Source organism: Lissotriton helveticus, chromosome 9 (genome assembly GCF_964261635.1).
Source record: "Lissotriton helveticus chromosome 9, aLisHel1.1, whole genome shotgun sequence".
NCBI lineage: Eukaryota > Metazoa > Chordata > Amphibia > Caudata > Salamandridae > Lissotriton > Lissotriton helveticus.
Window position 1 is genome coordinate 97573339 of NC_136070.1, and position 15715 is coordinate 97589053.

The following is a 15715-nucleotide window of genomic DNA, read 5'->3' on the forward strand; positions in this document are numbered from 1 at the left end:
GACGAAGTCTCTGCTGAGGCCGTCCACCTGTGAGTTGAGACTCCCTGGTAGGTGAACTGCTGTTACGGACAGGTCTCGTGCAAGTAACCAATGCCAGATGGTCTGGGCTTCTATGGACAGAGTCCTGGATCTGGTACCCCCCTGCTTGTTTTAGTAATACATGGTAGTTGTATTGTCTGTAGTTGACTTGCAGACCCAACTTGAACATGAGTTGGAGGCATATCGCTAGATGCTCTTCTAGTAGCGAGGGGGATGAACTCTTCAGAAGCCAGTCGTCTAAGTACGGATATATGAAAATCAGTCTCTTTCGAAGCCAAGCCGCAACTACCGCCATACATTTTGAAAATGTTCTGGGAGCTGATCTCAGGCCAAAAGGGAGTACTGAGGGAGTACTGGGTACTGGTAATGATGAGCCCCTACTTGGAACCTGAGGAACTTGCGATGCTTTCTCGATACCGGAATATGAAAGTAGGCATCTTTCAGATCGATGGAGCACATCCAATCCCCTTGGTGTAATTGAGGGAAGATCTGATGAAGAGCCAGCATTCGAAATTTCTCCTTCCGAATGAATTTGTTCAATCGTCTCAGATCCAGAATGGGTCTGAACTCCGTAGCTGGACCTTTTTTCTGCACGAGAAAAAATCGAGTACAGGCCTTGACATCTCTGATGAGATGGTACTGGTTCTATGGCGTTCTTCTTCAGAAGGACATTCGCTTCCTGTTGCAAGCGCTTTATATTCCACTGAACCATCTTTAGAGGACGCATGACAGGAGGTGGCTTCTTGAAGGTACCCGCTCTGAATAATACTCAGCATCCATCTGTCCTTTGTGATCTGCTTCCACTCGTCCAGATACCACACAATACTTCCTCCAACCGGAGTGGCACACGGTTGTGGAGGAAGCATCCGTTCATTGTTTTTGAGGCTGCTTGGTAGCAGAGGATTGCTGCCTGTTTCCATTGCCTCTGCCTCGTCCAGGTCGTCGCTGTTGGTATTGCAACCTCTGTTGATTCTGGCCTTGATTTTGCGAGGACCAATTCGTCTGTTGGCCCCTCTGCTGAAAAGATCTTTTGTCAAAGGGACGAAAATTACCCCGACGTCTAAATTCTTTTTTCTTTTCAAGGCCGACTGCCTTCAGAGTGTCCAACTCCACTTTCATTTTAGACATTTCGTCGTCAGCATGAGATCCAAACAGAGTCGAACCATTAAAAGGTAAATTCACCATTTTCCTCTGAGCCTCTGGCTTCAGTCCCGTAAGGCGAAGCCAAGCAGTACGTCTAGCACAAATACCATGTGCATAGCCATGAGCTGACAGATCCGCCGCATCAGCAGCCGCGCTTATACTCTGGTTAGCCACCAATCCTCCTTCTTCCACTATTTCTAGGAAGTCCTTCTGATCCTCCTTAGGAAGTTTATCTGCAAAACGAGCTACTGAGTCCCAGAGCAGACGATCATAGCGGCCCAATAAGGCTGACGCACTGGCCACTCTCATGACCGAACCTGAGGTGTTGCACATTCTTCTCCCCAAGGAATCCATACTCTTACTATCCTTTTTAGGTGGAGCAGAAGAGGTAGATGCCGCAGAATGTGCTTTTCTGACTGTCGCCACAATAAGTGAATCTGGAGGAGGGTCAGAACGCAAAAATAAAGGATCTTCTGCTGGAGCCCTGTACTTCTTAGCAATCCTAGAAGGACCAGAACCCACCGTGGCCGGAGTTAAGAATGTTCTCATTGCTGGTTCTATCAACCCGGGCACTAACGGCAGAAGAGGCCTACCAGTCGTCTTGTGATGCAGGGTTTCAAAGATGACTGACGTTGCTATTTGAGGAACTGCCATCTTGATCTTGAACTTATTCGCCCCACGACACAACACATCATTAAATGTGCCCAAATCATCCACTGGAGACACTCTGGACGGAGGAGTAGATGAGATTGTGGGAGAATAGTCTCTATATGAAGATCTTAAAGAAGACTTAGACGATGTAGAAGATGGTGAAGGAGTTCTACTCTGAGGAGTTGCCGATCGCTGCCTCCTTCGTTCCCTTGAACGTGATTTCTCTCTCACTAAGGACCTCGAGCGTGATCTTCTATGCAGCTCCGTCTGAGGGACCGGAGCCCTCATCCCCATCAGTCCAGCATCTCGAAGCATCTTCCAATGTCTCAGGCTTTCCAGCCACCTCGGAGACAAGTTACTAGGCCGCCTTACACGCTCAGGTGAAGCCTCAGGTGACACCTGCACAATATTCAGTCCAGTAGAAGACTTGGAGGCTCTGGAAACTACACTGTGCTCAGAAACCAATGAGCCAGATGGAGTCCGTTGTCTGGGGACCAATTGTCTGTCATCCGACACCTGCCCTGAGGTTGAACCCCAATGAGCCACCACAGACGAGTCTTGGTGCACAACCTCTTGCCCCACCGCAGACCTGTCATCTTGCTGGTCTCGCGGAGAAGACGTATGTTCTGGACTGATGTCTGACCTCGACAAAGACCGAATTGAGGTCCGAGAGGCCGGTCTGGATAGTCTCGACGCCGACCCGTGTTCAGGTGGGGGAGACCTAGACACTCTATGCTTCGAGCCCGAAGCAAACTTCGACATCGACTTATGTCGCGATGGAGACCTTGATCTTCTCTTTTTAGGTCTCGACGTCAACTCCTTCGACGCCGTCCTATCTCTCGACGTCGATCTCTTCTTAGACGACGTCGTAAGTCTCTCTCTCGACCTCGGTCTATCCTTCGACGTCGACACTTTTCTCGACGTCGACACACCATCCTTCGACGTCAACACACCATCCTTCGACGTCAACACACCATCCTTCGACGTCGACACACCATCCTTCGACGTCGGACGCCTCTCTTCCCTCGACGTCGACTCACGAGTCTTCGACGTCGACCGTGGCGCCCCCGACGTCGTCTTTACAGCAATCGACACCAGATGTCTCGACGTCGAGAATGATTTCGACGGCGACTGGCTCGACGCTGAACCTTGCCTCACCGGCGAAGTTCTCGACGTCGACGGAGCCCTCTTCGACGTCGACGGCGATCTGGATCTCGACGTCGACCGCACCTTTTTTGACGGCGACGCTCCCTGGAGTCGATTTTTCTTAGTTCTACCTTCTGGAGACGCTGATCTTCGATGTTTAGGATAAGAAGATGGCTTAGCAGATGATAATACGCCCTTGGAACTCTTCTCACCACGGTTTTCTCTCTCCAGAAGGCCCAGCAACCTCATTTTCTCCCTTTCCCTTAAAGTTCTACTAGAAAGGTTGAGGCAGTGATAACAATCTTCCACCTTATGAGAAGCTGGAAGACACACCACACAAACAGAGTGTGGATCCGTTTTTGACATCTTCTTCCCACAGGAAGGACATTTGTAAAATAAAGGTGGCATTCTGACTAAAAAATCACCAACAGTTAGTCAGAACAAGATATAAAACACCACCAAAATACTCTTTTGCCCAAAAAAAAGTAAGAAAAACCAACTTCTGACAGAAAAATACTACAAATGAGCAGAGCTCAAGTTCCAGGTTCCTCACAGAACAAGCCGGAAAAAAGAACTGACCTAACTGTCACCTGTGGTGCATGATGGGAACAGAGTTCTCCTAGAGGCCTTAAAGGCAAAGTGTGCAGATTCTCTGGGGCCTTAAAGGCAGGGTGCCAGTCTGATTTTCTGTACACAGACAATTTTTCATATGCAGCCTTTTAGGCTAATAACTGTTTACAACAGGTTCTTTGATGAAAATAAAAGTTTTTCATGGTTATGAAATGCATTTTGGGCTCATGCCTGTTTATTGCATTATATACAGCATATTTTCATGCTTCAGAACGTGTGTAATATTGGCTTTATTAGCATATGTATATATGTTAGGCTGCATATTATGGTTATTATACATTTATATGTGTATAATTAGTTTAGTACTATGTACTTTTTGATATATTTACACATATATATATATATATATGTATATTGTTATGTGTTCCGGGTTCCCGCTCATGGGCGGAGATAATTCAGTGCTTATGACTATTAATGAGTATCCCCTGGAAGAGAACTTATTATGTGCTACTCCGTTCTTAAAATGTTGTGTGGGCACACTTTTTCTTAAAAGAAATCAGACCTCCGAAAATATACTCTAACTTTACACACACAGTAATGTTGAATACAATACTAAAAATCAAATCAATTACTGTATTAGCATACTTTTTAGTATGAATTCCACATGTGAGAAAAGGTCTGTTACTACAACGATACACAGTACTACGTTTTTCCATTCTATTTGAAATGTAAGAAATACTAGGGCACAGCTGTACTTTATTGGTGATTTTGAGTGTAAAACAAATACTATATTTGGCAAAACAGAAGTTCATAAACAAGGACATTGAACATCCTTCAACTATTGAGACTCCATATGGAGGTATCGCTTCAAAGCTGGTTGAGACATCTATAATAAAAGACAACTTAAATTCCCCTTGCCATGAACAAGACCACCACAATAGCGACAAAAGAACACAGATTTAAAGCTCTCTTCCCGTCAAAATCATTCATTATGATACACCTTCAATAAAAGGAGCAACAGCGGAGATGCCAAATCTGACTAAATGAATCACTCCATAAAACAGAGCTGAGAAATTAGGCCTTAGAATGTCATGAGTAGCAGGCACCTAAGAGAAAACAAATGTCAACGGATCAGCAAGAGAAATGAAAACATTCCTCAAAATAGTTGCGACTAAGGTCAGCAAAGGACCTGAATGCTTTGGAGTTTCAATGAAGCTGTAGGGCAGAACAGTAGATTTAGTCTTTGTGTTTATCTATTTATTAATTCATTAATGCAGTGGACAACATTTCAACCATTGAAGATATAGCTTACATTTTCAGTCCATTATTGCAATGTTTATTTCAGAAGTGTTATGCAATTTATTTTTAAATCGACTGCAATCACAGTACTTTGCTCTGATTACATTTCTCAGGAGGCGCTTAGCTTTATCAGGCAGTCAATACTGCGTCACTGCGAGCTGTGATCCCAGTTTGCATGGGAAAAGATGATGCGCAGCCTCTTTGAGATGAAGACACGACAGCGGTTGGTGCTGGGCCATGACGATCATCCATTTGGAATTTACAATGGTCCAGCAGAGGGCAAGATCTTACTGCAGTGCCAGAGGTGAAACATGGAATACAAGATGGCCAGGCCTTCTCAGTCACGAGATGTGGCGGGTCAGAGAGCATGAAAGATTGTCAAACACAATGGTACACTGGTAAAACCGATGCCTGATCAAAGACAAAGAATAGAAGGAAATAGCACACATTGCCACAGTAGCTCCTGGCCCTTAATGGGACCGACTTTATGTTTGGATTTGCACCTTAAAAGGACAAGGTGCTGTCAATCACAATGAAGTTCAACAGTGGCGGATGTGGGTTAACCTACTGCCCCTTGCTATATGCTGTAGTGAGTCGAAGGAAAATGTGAAAGATACAATAATAGGGTAGAGGGCTGGCTGAAAGCCTCTGCAAGTGATTATATTTAGGGATGGGCGATAAATGTCGCACCACCAACAGAATTTTGGGCAAATACCTCCAACCTCCGCGTGTTGGAGTTTTTGGCATGTGTGGCTCATTAGTGGTAAGATGGCGAGTAAGGCTTGGGGTCCCCTCGGGAGATTTCAGGTCGCTAGGAGGAAACTCAGGAGATTTCCCCCAATGCAGGCTATCATGACCATTCGCGGTCAGAAAGCTGCTGCTTGAGTAAAAAATCTACTCTTGCAGTGGCAAAATCAACACGAGAAGCAGCACCCTCTGACACAAGGTGTGGTGCAGTTTGTTTTTTCAGCGCGTAAAAAGCTCCCTGCACCAAATTCAGCGTGAACAGCAGAACTTGCCCAATCCCGTCCGTTTGAAGAACTCCGCTACATAAAAATTCTGCTGAATTCCGGAGAGAGAAATTCTTAATTATATTATACATATAACTTTAGTAAAAATCAAAATATCATGGCTATGGGAAGACTTATCACTACTACAGTGTGGTAAAAGCACTTATGTACAGGGGTCAGAACAAAACGGAAACAAATTTACGCTACAGCATGATTTATCAAGTAGGCTCCCTAATAAAAGCCAGGGATTCTGTATTTCCTTTAAGTTAGGCTTTATTCAATTAGTCACCGACAGAAAAACGTCCTCACTGCTGCCTTCCTCCAGTCTCAATCCCCTTACACAGCATGAGGTACCAGAGTTCTGATTCTATTAGAGAAGCAATAAATAACATTCTAAGCAGTAGTTCACAAGTAAATTACAACACATCCCCTTTACAAAATAAGACAACAATAACAGAACAATGAATGTCATCTTAAATTATGAATTAGAAAAAAAACAATAAATAAAATGTAACCATAAATCTTGGCACACAGGAGTGGAACAAAAGAACAGAAGAGACCAAAACTAAAACAAAATATAATCTTTGAATTTTCGAGGAACACTTCTGGATCTACTTGGAATATCCCTGTTCAAAAATCTACCCATGGAAACACGACCTTGACCAGTAGCTGCACCATGGCTTGTCTCAACAAATTTGACCAACCTAGACATACTCCAGGTACAACCATTTTCCAAGGTCACCACATTTTTCCTAATTGCGGTGATAACAAAAGGGCCAAGAAAATTAGACAACCCTTTGTGACCATATTTGTTCTTTTTCACCAAAACACGATCACCTATATTCCACTTCTTCTCTTTCACTGACATCTTGTCATCATATCTCAATTTGTATCTCTGTTGATACTCAGAAAGTCTATTTCTCCTGGACTCCTCAGTCATGACATCATTCTTCCTAAAAGGAATCCATGCAGGATTCAATTTAGAACCTGCTCTTCTCCCTCTCAATGCTTCATATGGTGATCTTTGAGAAATAGCATTAGGAGCAGTGCGATGCGCCCACCAAGTTTCTCTCAACACATTACAAAAAGAAACCGCAGAGTCCCGCGCACGTTGGGCACAACTCTTGACAACTCTATTCATCCTTTCTGTGGGACCATTAGCCTGCGGTGAATACAGAGCAGTCTTTTGATGAACAATACCTACACTTACCAGAAAGTCATGCATTTTATTAGAAGTGAACTGAACTCCATTATCAGTAATTAAATATTTAGGAATGCCTTCAGAGGCAAAGACATCCTTTAAAAACTCAATCACGGATTTAGAATTAACAGTGCTCATGCATTTAGAAACCACCCACTTTGAAGTGTAGTCTACCAAAAGAACCACAAATCTCTCCTGCAAAGGCATTAATTCAAACGGACCCATGATGTCCAATCCCAACTTGGTCCAGACAGTATCAGGCACTTTCACAGGAGAAAGAGGTACTTGATTGGCTACCAGACACTTGTCATTAATGGCACACAAATGACAATCTTTAACAGCATTCTCTATCATTCGATCCATTCCTGGCCACCAATATCTCACTCCGACACGTGCTTTCGTAAGACTTCTACGCCAAATGCCCCTCATGAGCCAAATTGATTACCTTGTCTTTAAGTTCATCAGGTGGAACCATCCTATCACCTCTCAACAGATTCCCTTGACAATAAGATAAATCATCCCTTGCTGTCCAAAAAGACTTAAATTCAGAACTTAAGTCTTTGTAATCCGGCCAACCCTTGAAAATGAATTCCCTCAGAGACAAGAATAATTTATCCATAGCAGAACAGGATAACCATTCTCCTTCAACAACGAACTTTCCATTAACCAATTAACACATTCAATGTCATCCTTAACATGCTCACAATCCACAGGTAACCTTGACAAACAGCCAGCAGACTTGTTACTGAGGCCTGAAATGTACTGTACTTTAAATTTAAACTCTTGCAAGCACTCACTCCACCTCTTAAGCCTGGGAGTCATGTGATCGGTGTGATTACATGAGAAAATTTGAACCAAAGGACGATGGTCAGATTTAACTACAAATGAAATGCCCCATAAGTAAAACTTAAAATGCTACATCGCCTAGAACACACTCAGAGCCTCCCTTTCAATACATGAATAATTGACTTCTGCCTCCCTAAGAGATCTAGAGGCAAAAGCTACTACTTTTTCTTCACCATCCACAACCTGAGAGAGCACTGCTCCAAGTCCCCTGAGACTGGCATGAGTTGTAAGAATAGTTTTCAAATTGGTATCAAAATGTCCCAATGTTGGCATCTTCCCAATTTCATCTTTGACCAACTCAAAACCCACTTCACACTCCGGTGACCAAACAAACCGTGCTCCCTTCCCTAACAAGGCTCTAATGGGCTCTACAACACTGGCAAAACCTTTCACAAACTTAGAGTAAAACTCTGCCATCCCCAAGAATGATCTAACTTGCTCCTTGTCCTCTGGCGTTGGCGCTTTGACTATGCTTTCTGCAAGTTTAATCTTAGGCCGTATGCCTTCGCCAGAGATAATGTGACCAAGATACGTGACTGATCTCAACTCAATTCAACATTTCTCTTTTTTAACTGTGAGACCTTTCTCTCAACCTACTCAATACCGACCTTAAAACTCTTCTCATGCTCATCCTCATCCTTGCCGAAGGCTAGAATCTTGGAAAAATAAGACATTAGGCAAGTTTCCCTAAACAATCTTCATCTTCCATTGGAAGCATGCTGCCGCCAAGGCCAAACCGAAAGGCACCCTTAAAAATCGGTATGCCCCCAAAGGAGTAACAAATGACGTTAAATGTCTTGAATCTTTGTGAAGCCTAATCTGATGATAAGCGGACGAGAGGTCCAACACACTAAAGATTTTAGCCCCCTTCAACAAACTTATAGATTCTGAGATGTTTGGAAGAGGCTGATGATCTACCCAGATCCATTCATTCAAACCACGTAGATCCACACACATTCTTACAGCAGCACCACCATCCTTGGGTGCCAAAAGCTCCAGACTCAACCACACTGAAGCTTCAATTTCTTCAATTACTCCCAACTTTAATAGCTTGTTAAGTTCACACTTTAGTGGCTCGACCATTAAGTTTGGCACTCTCCTTACCTTGTGCACACAGGACTTGGCTGAATTCTTCAAAATGATTCTATGTTCAAACCCTTTCAAGCAACCAAGGTCATCTAAAAAACACTTCTGGGAAATCATTAAAATATTTCTCCCCAATACCCACTTCATCAACAGACATGACATTATTTGCATTCATACCCACATCCTCCATCAACATGACTTGATTTTCAGGATTTTTAGCATTAGGATTTAAAATAATGCCTAAATCACTCGGATGTCTTTATCCTAGAAGGTTATTCCCTCTCACTGCCACATAAACTTTCCTAACCGTTTTCCTTCCTATGAACACAATCGTGGCTACTGTATATCCAACAATTTCTACACGAGACCCACCATAACTAAATGGAGAAATGTCATGGGACAAAAGCTTCACATTATCCAAACCCACAACTTCATCCCATATTTTGTTCCCAATTAACGTAAACGGGGAACCAGAATCTGCCATCGTACTAAACTCATACCCATCTACAGAGATTTTACAGAATGGCATAACAATTTTTCCAGAATCAATGTTGTTGCCATCTTCTGAAATGCTTGTAATATTTACAGAACCATCCCCAACACTCTTGTCGGAAATACTAGAAATGACATCAGAGTTCCCTTCTACTGAGCGACTCTTCTTGGAAGATTTACAGACACGAGCATAGTATCCCTTAATCCCACACTTTTTGCACAGAGACTCCCTGGCATAACAATTAAGAAAAGTAGAAGAATGAGAAAAACTTCCACATCTGTAACACCGCACCCTTTGATTCTCAGTACTAATCTTCTGCCGATCAAAGGGGCGTGAGCGATCATTGCGTGGTTGGGCATCCTTGTTTACAGAATTAGTGAGATTGTATTTAAAAATCATTTTTTTTTTAGTACCTAACAAGACCTTGGCAATGTTGTCAGAAAATTCCTCAGTGATGTCAAATTCCGAGAGAATCTGTCCTCCATTAGAACTTTTCTTAGTGTCATCACCTTGCGTTGTTTTACCATCATCACGATTCTTCCTCATTTCTTTCACCCAAGAGGAAGTATTTTCAATACCTTCAACAATTGCAATAGCTTCAGTCAAGGTAGGGTTTTTGGATAAAAGTTTCTCTTGTACCCTTGAACTGTTAGTACATCTTACAAGTTGGTCCCTAACAAGGGAATCTGACAGGTCACCAAATTCACTAGTACGTGCCAGGGTTTTGAGGGATGCAACATACGTTCCTACACGTTCGTTAGGACCTTGGACTCTCGTGAAAAACCCTGTGACGTTCCAAAACAACATTTATTCGAGGCCCAAAATATCGCTCCAACATATTCATGGACATCTCAAAGATCTGCAGGCTCGCCATTACCAATAGATATAAGATCCATGCTGTCGTATTTATTCCTGCCTTCCACACCTAAATTGTGTAATAAAATAGCTTGTTTTCTGAATCGGAAATTTTTTACCCCCCAATTGCCACAATATATGAGTCAAACAAATTCCTCCTTTTCCAAAGAAGAATTGGTTCCCCTTTCTCTGATAAAAATGCTGGAGGTTGGGACATGCTGATGGATGTGGCCATCTTAAATGATAATTTGTTTTTCCTTAAATATCAGAAATGTATTTCCACCACAAATATCACATGTTGTAAAGTATTTGTTTTCCAAATATCAGAAATGGATTTCTCATTAAATTCACTTTTGAATGTTAAAAAATGTATTTCTCACCACAAATATCCTACAGGTTGTAAAGTCCCAAGCGTAATGTTATCCTTCGTTTTTAAAGTTTAGAATCACATCGAAGAATAACTTGCCCGGTAACCTTCGTTGAAACTGATAATAGGAGCATGTATTGCTGAAATCCAATATGGCGGCCACGTTGCGTGACCAGACGCATGCTTATGCGTGCAAGGTCACGATTAGAGTGCCACAGGAACACAGCTGCTCTTGAGAGCAAGATTCCTCGTTGGAATATGGAGGACGCGTGATGCAGCATTCAGCAGCGATTCAAAAGTAAGCAGTAAGTAATAACCGTCACTTACTTACTCTGCTTCAACTGTCGCTTTCCATTTTTGCAAAACAGCACACAATTGTAAATTGTTTGAGATACAGCGACCACGGTGTCCAGGATACTACACGTAGTCACAGCACAAAATCCTATCCAATCCAAATGTGAAATTCCAATTACTCTCCAAGGTGACATTTTGAATCCAAGATAAATAGTAGGTTCACAGGGGAATCGGTGACTGTCCAAGCTTGTCCCCATCAAGCTCCTCGTCGCCAGTAATAAAAGCCAGGGATTCTGTATTTCCTTTAAATTAGGCTTTATAAAATTAGTCACCGACAAAAACACGTCCTCACTGCTGCTTTCCTCCAGTCTGAATCCCCCGACACAGCATGAGGTAACAGAGTACTGATTCTATTAGAGAAGCACTAAATAACATTCTAAGCAGTGGTTCACAAGTTAATTACAATAGTCCCTTTTCAACTATAATAGACTCTTGTATTTTGACATGCTAAATTGGATCACAGAGAAGATATCACACTGAATACAATTCAAGACCACCTCTCCAGGACTTTTTTCAGATTTTGTTAATTCGACCCATTTGGTTCTCACCATGTGACGAAGGCACAAGGATAAAGAATTAGGAAAGGGTGTTAATCTGTTCTGAAAACCACAGATTAAGAGGAAATGATGAGCAGAGGTACCAATCATACTGAGTGCATATATACTGTTAGGCAAAGGCTTCTTTATAGTCTTAGACGTCATGAGGTTTGATTTGTAAGGGTTGCGGTTAGCCAAGAAATTTTGAGTGTATAAATCAAAATATATTTTACAAAACAATGACTTTTAGCCAGCCCGCTACATCCACTATTTGCCGTCATTCAAATTTTGATCACGCGCACCACATCATACAGCATGAGGCACAAGGTCTGCCCACCTCAGCTGCTGGCTCATGCATCATGTTCACATCCACACAACAAGCATTGGAAATGCAATAGGTCTCGCATTAGGAAAGTTTGAGCTATTGGTCTTATAAATGATTTTTTTTTATTTATGTGTTGTTTTTGAAAATAGCTAAATTAATAGCTTTGTCATTTACAATGCCAATAGTTATAACTTTTCGCAAATGTGACACCTATAGCATTTGTAATGCAACATGTTTTGTATTTACGTGACTTGGATGTATTGATATTCCAAATAACAATGGATTTTAACTTTTTTAAATAATTAATATTTTTTAAAAAAGAGAGGTCATAAACAAACTAGCCGCAACGTCCACATAACTATTGTTTTTGATTCAAGAGAAATTAATATGATTCTCTTTAGTCAACAAGGACGTGATCAATCCATCCCGTAGGGGTAGAGGAGCTGAGCTCAATTAAGCAAGGAGAGGCCTCGGCGCGCCCATTGACGCGCTGTGTAATTTTCAACAAGCAGTTCACCAATCAATCCAAACGTGACTGTCTCTGTACTAAATTTTTGTCCGTGACAGTACTATTTTAAATATCTTTTGCCCAAACACTGTAGTCTATTATTATTACAAATCCTAAATCGTTTATAATGTAATTTTTGAGGCTCTGGATACACTTAGGATAACATCTTTTGGAATAGATTGAGAAAAACTAAAGTACCTAAGTGCTATTTTAATTCATGGTATTTCTTCGTTGTAATCCCTTTTAAACTCACAGTAGAAACAAAATCACGACCACTGCCCAATTTATTACTGGTTTAGTCATGCATGATTAAAGTGTTTAAAAGGTAGCCCTTCCCGGTGCTGCGCTCGGGTCCGAGAGAGGCAAGGCTACTTTTTTGTTTCCGATATTTGAAGAAACCACCGACGGTTGCAGGGTGTGCAAACACTGCGTGTATCGGTTACTGCAGACAGGGTATTTATAGTATAGTATAGCAAGACGGAGGGCATTGCTGTGGGGAGGGGGGAGGAGAAATGCGACACGGCCGCAGCAGGGGGCGGAGCGGGGAGAGCGGCGATGAGGGAGAGATACGGCCTGGCGGCCGTGAAAAGTGTGAAGCAGAAGGGGCCTTTGAAGTGAAGCTAAGCTTCACTTCAAAGGTGAGTGAGGAGTGAAGCAAGTTTTAAAAAAAATGCGGCTGAGGCAGAGCGCACGCTGGGGGAAGTTTGTGGGGCGGAGCGGGAAGAGCTGCTGGGGAACAGATGGCTGGCGATTTGATGCTGTGCACGCGCATTTTAACTCATTGCGCTCGCGCATTGGGCTAAAAGCGCACATGCACTGCATCAAATCGCCAGTCTAGTTAAACTCTGTTTAAGCCCCTATATTCTCGCAAGCTCAATGCGCATGCGCATTGACAGGCGAGACCTAAAAATGTAGTTAGTGCCATGGACTATAGTGCCACAGTTTTATTTTTTCATTTTTACCTTTTACTTTTTATCCCTCGTGGAAACTGTTACAAAAAACATTTTAAGAGCACACCCATACATGGGCCAGTGGATTTTTCCTTACAGGATAAGTTAGAAGAACAAGAGTAAAACGTATAAGTATCTTTATTAACAGCTGACGGAAGTAGTATCCGCAGGATTCAACTCTTCCTTTCTTGACTTCTCCTGCTGAAACACAAAGTCATATGTCTCATGCGGGACAAGTCTGGGTTCTACTAACTAGATTGGTTGAAGGAAGTTTCTTAAGGAATCTTGGCACACATTCCTCACAAAAAGGCATACAGGTTAAACGAGTATTCGAGATGTGAAAGGTGCGCCTCAGTGAAGGTTACGTTCCGTCAACGACCAGGGGCTCAGAAAGTAAGATTTGAACCTTAGTTGTAAATACTGCCATGGAGCAAAACGGTCTACAACCATGAACTGGGTGGTAAAAACAGGGAAAAATTAAGTGACAAAGGTGAGCGCCTTGGAAATGTAGGTCTGGTACCAAGAGGACAAAGTTTTTGTCATACAGCCTTCTGTGATACATTTTGTGGGTCTATTAGCGTGCCACAACTCAGGGCCTGACTAATAAAATCTTGCTAAACCCTTGACCACAGAATATTATTATTAAATCCATTTACAGCTCTGCAGTTTTTTGGCCTTTATGATTTAACTGGTGGACATCTAGGATTGCTGAAGCCTGGGAAAGGAGATCTGCCACCAAAAGGAATCTGTTCAATATGGCGAGTCAGGCAAAACAGATACACTAATGGAAAAGGGAATCGGGAGCTAAACAGACATTGAACATGGTTTCAAGGCATTGTCAGAGTGAAATTCACATTATAACATCTACTTTTACAATGTAGAGGAAAATAACCTACTTGCATGTTTGTCTGCCAGTGAGATCAGTGTGCTAGATATGTCTCTTCTTCTGTAGAAACATACCACTTTTGCTTCCACATTTCCAGTTGCTGTCTGTAAAACGGATAAACAAACAAAACATCAAGCTTGTTCCCACCCTGAACTCTAAAACCCCTATTCCTTCAAGAAGCAGAACAACTACAGTCACCCTTGAAAGCATAAAAACCAAACACAAAACAGTATAACAGGTTACTTGCCTTGATGATAACACTCTCTGCTGGATGCTCCAACTGCATAGCTAAATATTCCTCACCATTAGATTGTATTGGCCAATAGACTGGCCAGAAAACAATACTCCACTCGGCCAGTAGATAATGTCAAACAACTCCATGCTGACTACATACCATCCCAGAAGAGACATATAAAACACCAACCCAGAAGTAACATATAAACACCACCCCTGTGTGCTGAAATGATACTTGTCTTTTCCCCTTTCCGCGTCCTCAGATGCAGAGTGCAAGATCAACTGAGGAGGACAGTGTGATCATCTCGAACTTCAGACTTTTTTAGATGTCTAATAGAAGCCAATCCACAGAACAGGGAAGTGGGGAGGCAGTGTGAAATCCACAGTTAAACAGAGTATCCACCAAAAAGGGTTACTGAAGAGAACTAATTAGTTCTTCTGATGGATATTTTAGTTCTTCTGATGGATATTTCTAACAGACACCTCACCTTTAGAACATACACCAAAGGAGTGCATTCCAAAGATACCGGGACCTTGGAGTAGACTCAAGTCAAAAAGTCCTGCAGCACCGAGCATGTGAAGTGTCCTTCCTGACGAACATGGCTGTCAGGGTAGTACTGTTAAGCTAATGTATATACCACATGTTGCAACAAATCAAGGGCAGGCAACCCCTACACAAATGAAGTCATAGCAGTCTTGGTGGAATGGGCTCTCTCTTGGCCAGTGCGTAGCAGAACTTGATGCAAGGGAATATCCACCTCGAAAGTGTCTGCTTTTGCAGTCACCCCATTCTTCGTTCCAGAAAACCCCACAAAGAGCTCATCTTCCACCCGACGAGCATAGGTACAATAAATACAAAAACTAAAAGCCCTTTTGAGGCCCACACGATGGAGCTGCTCCTCCTTTTTCAAAGGGTGAGGGAGAGCTTGCTTGTAAAGCGGTCAACTGCACAACATGGAAGGGAGTCGCAACCTTATGTAACAAGCATTTACAATGCAACGGTTTCGCCTTTGCAAAAGTTAGAGCTATTGGCATTGTAAATGACAACATTTTTATTTATGAGTTGGTTTTGAAAACAGATAAATAAATGGCATTGTAATTTACATTGCCAACAGCTTAATCTCTCGCAAATGTAAGACCTATTGTACCCTACTGGACGAGCTCAGCAGACAGCAATTACTACTACACACACACACACACACACACACACACACAC

The 15715-nt window shown here is 42.4% G+C and overlaps 1 protein-coding gene across 6 annotated transcripts in view; it reads right to left on the reverse strand.

Annotated features, from left to right (window-relative positions):
• The window catches only part of MTA1 (metastasis associated 1), a 761697-nt gene that overhangs the window by 644892 nt on the left and 101090 nt on the right, over positions 1-15715 (reverse strand). For all 6 annotated transcript variants that reach the window (XM_078659566.1, XM_078659564.1, XM_078659562.1 and 3 more), the window contains exon 3: positions 14276-14369. In XM_078659566.1, coding sequence (XP_078515692.1) covers positions 14276-14369 — 94 coding nt within the window. The remainder of the gene's footprint in view (positions 1-14275; positions 14370-15715) is intronic.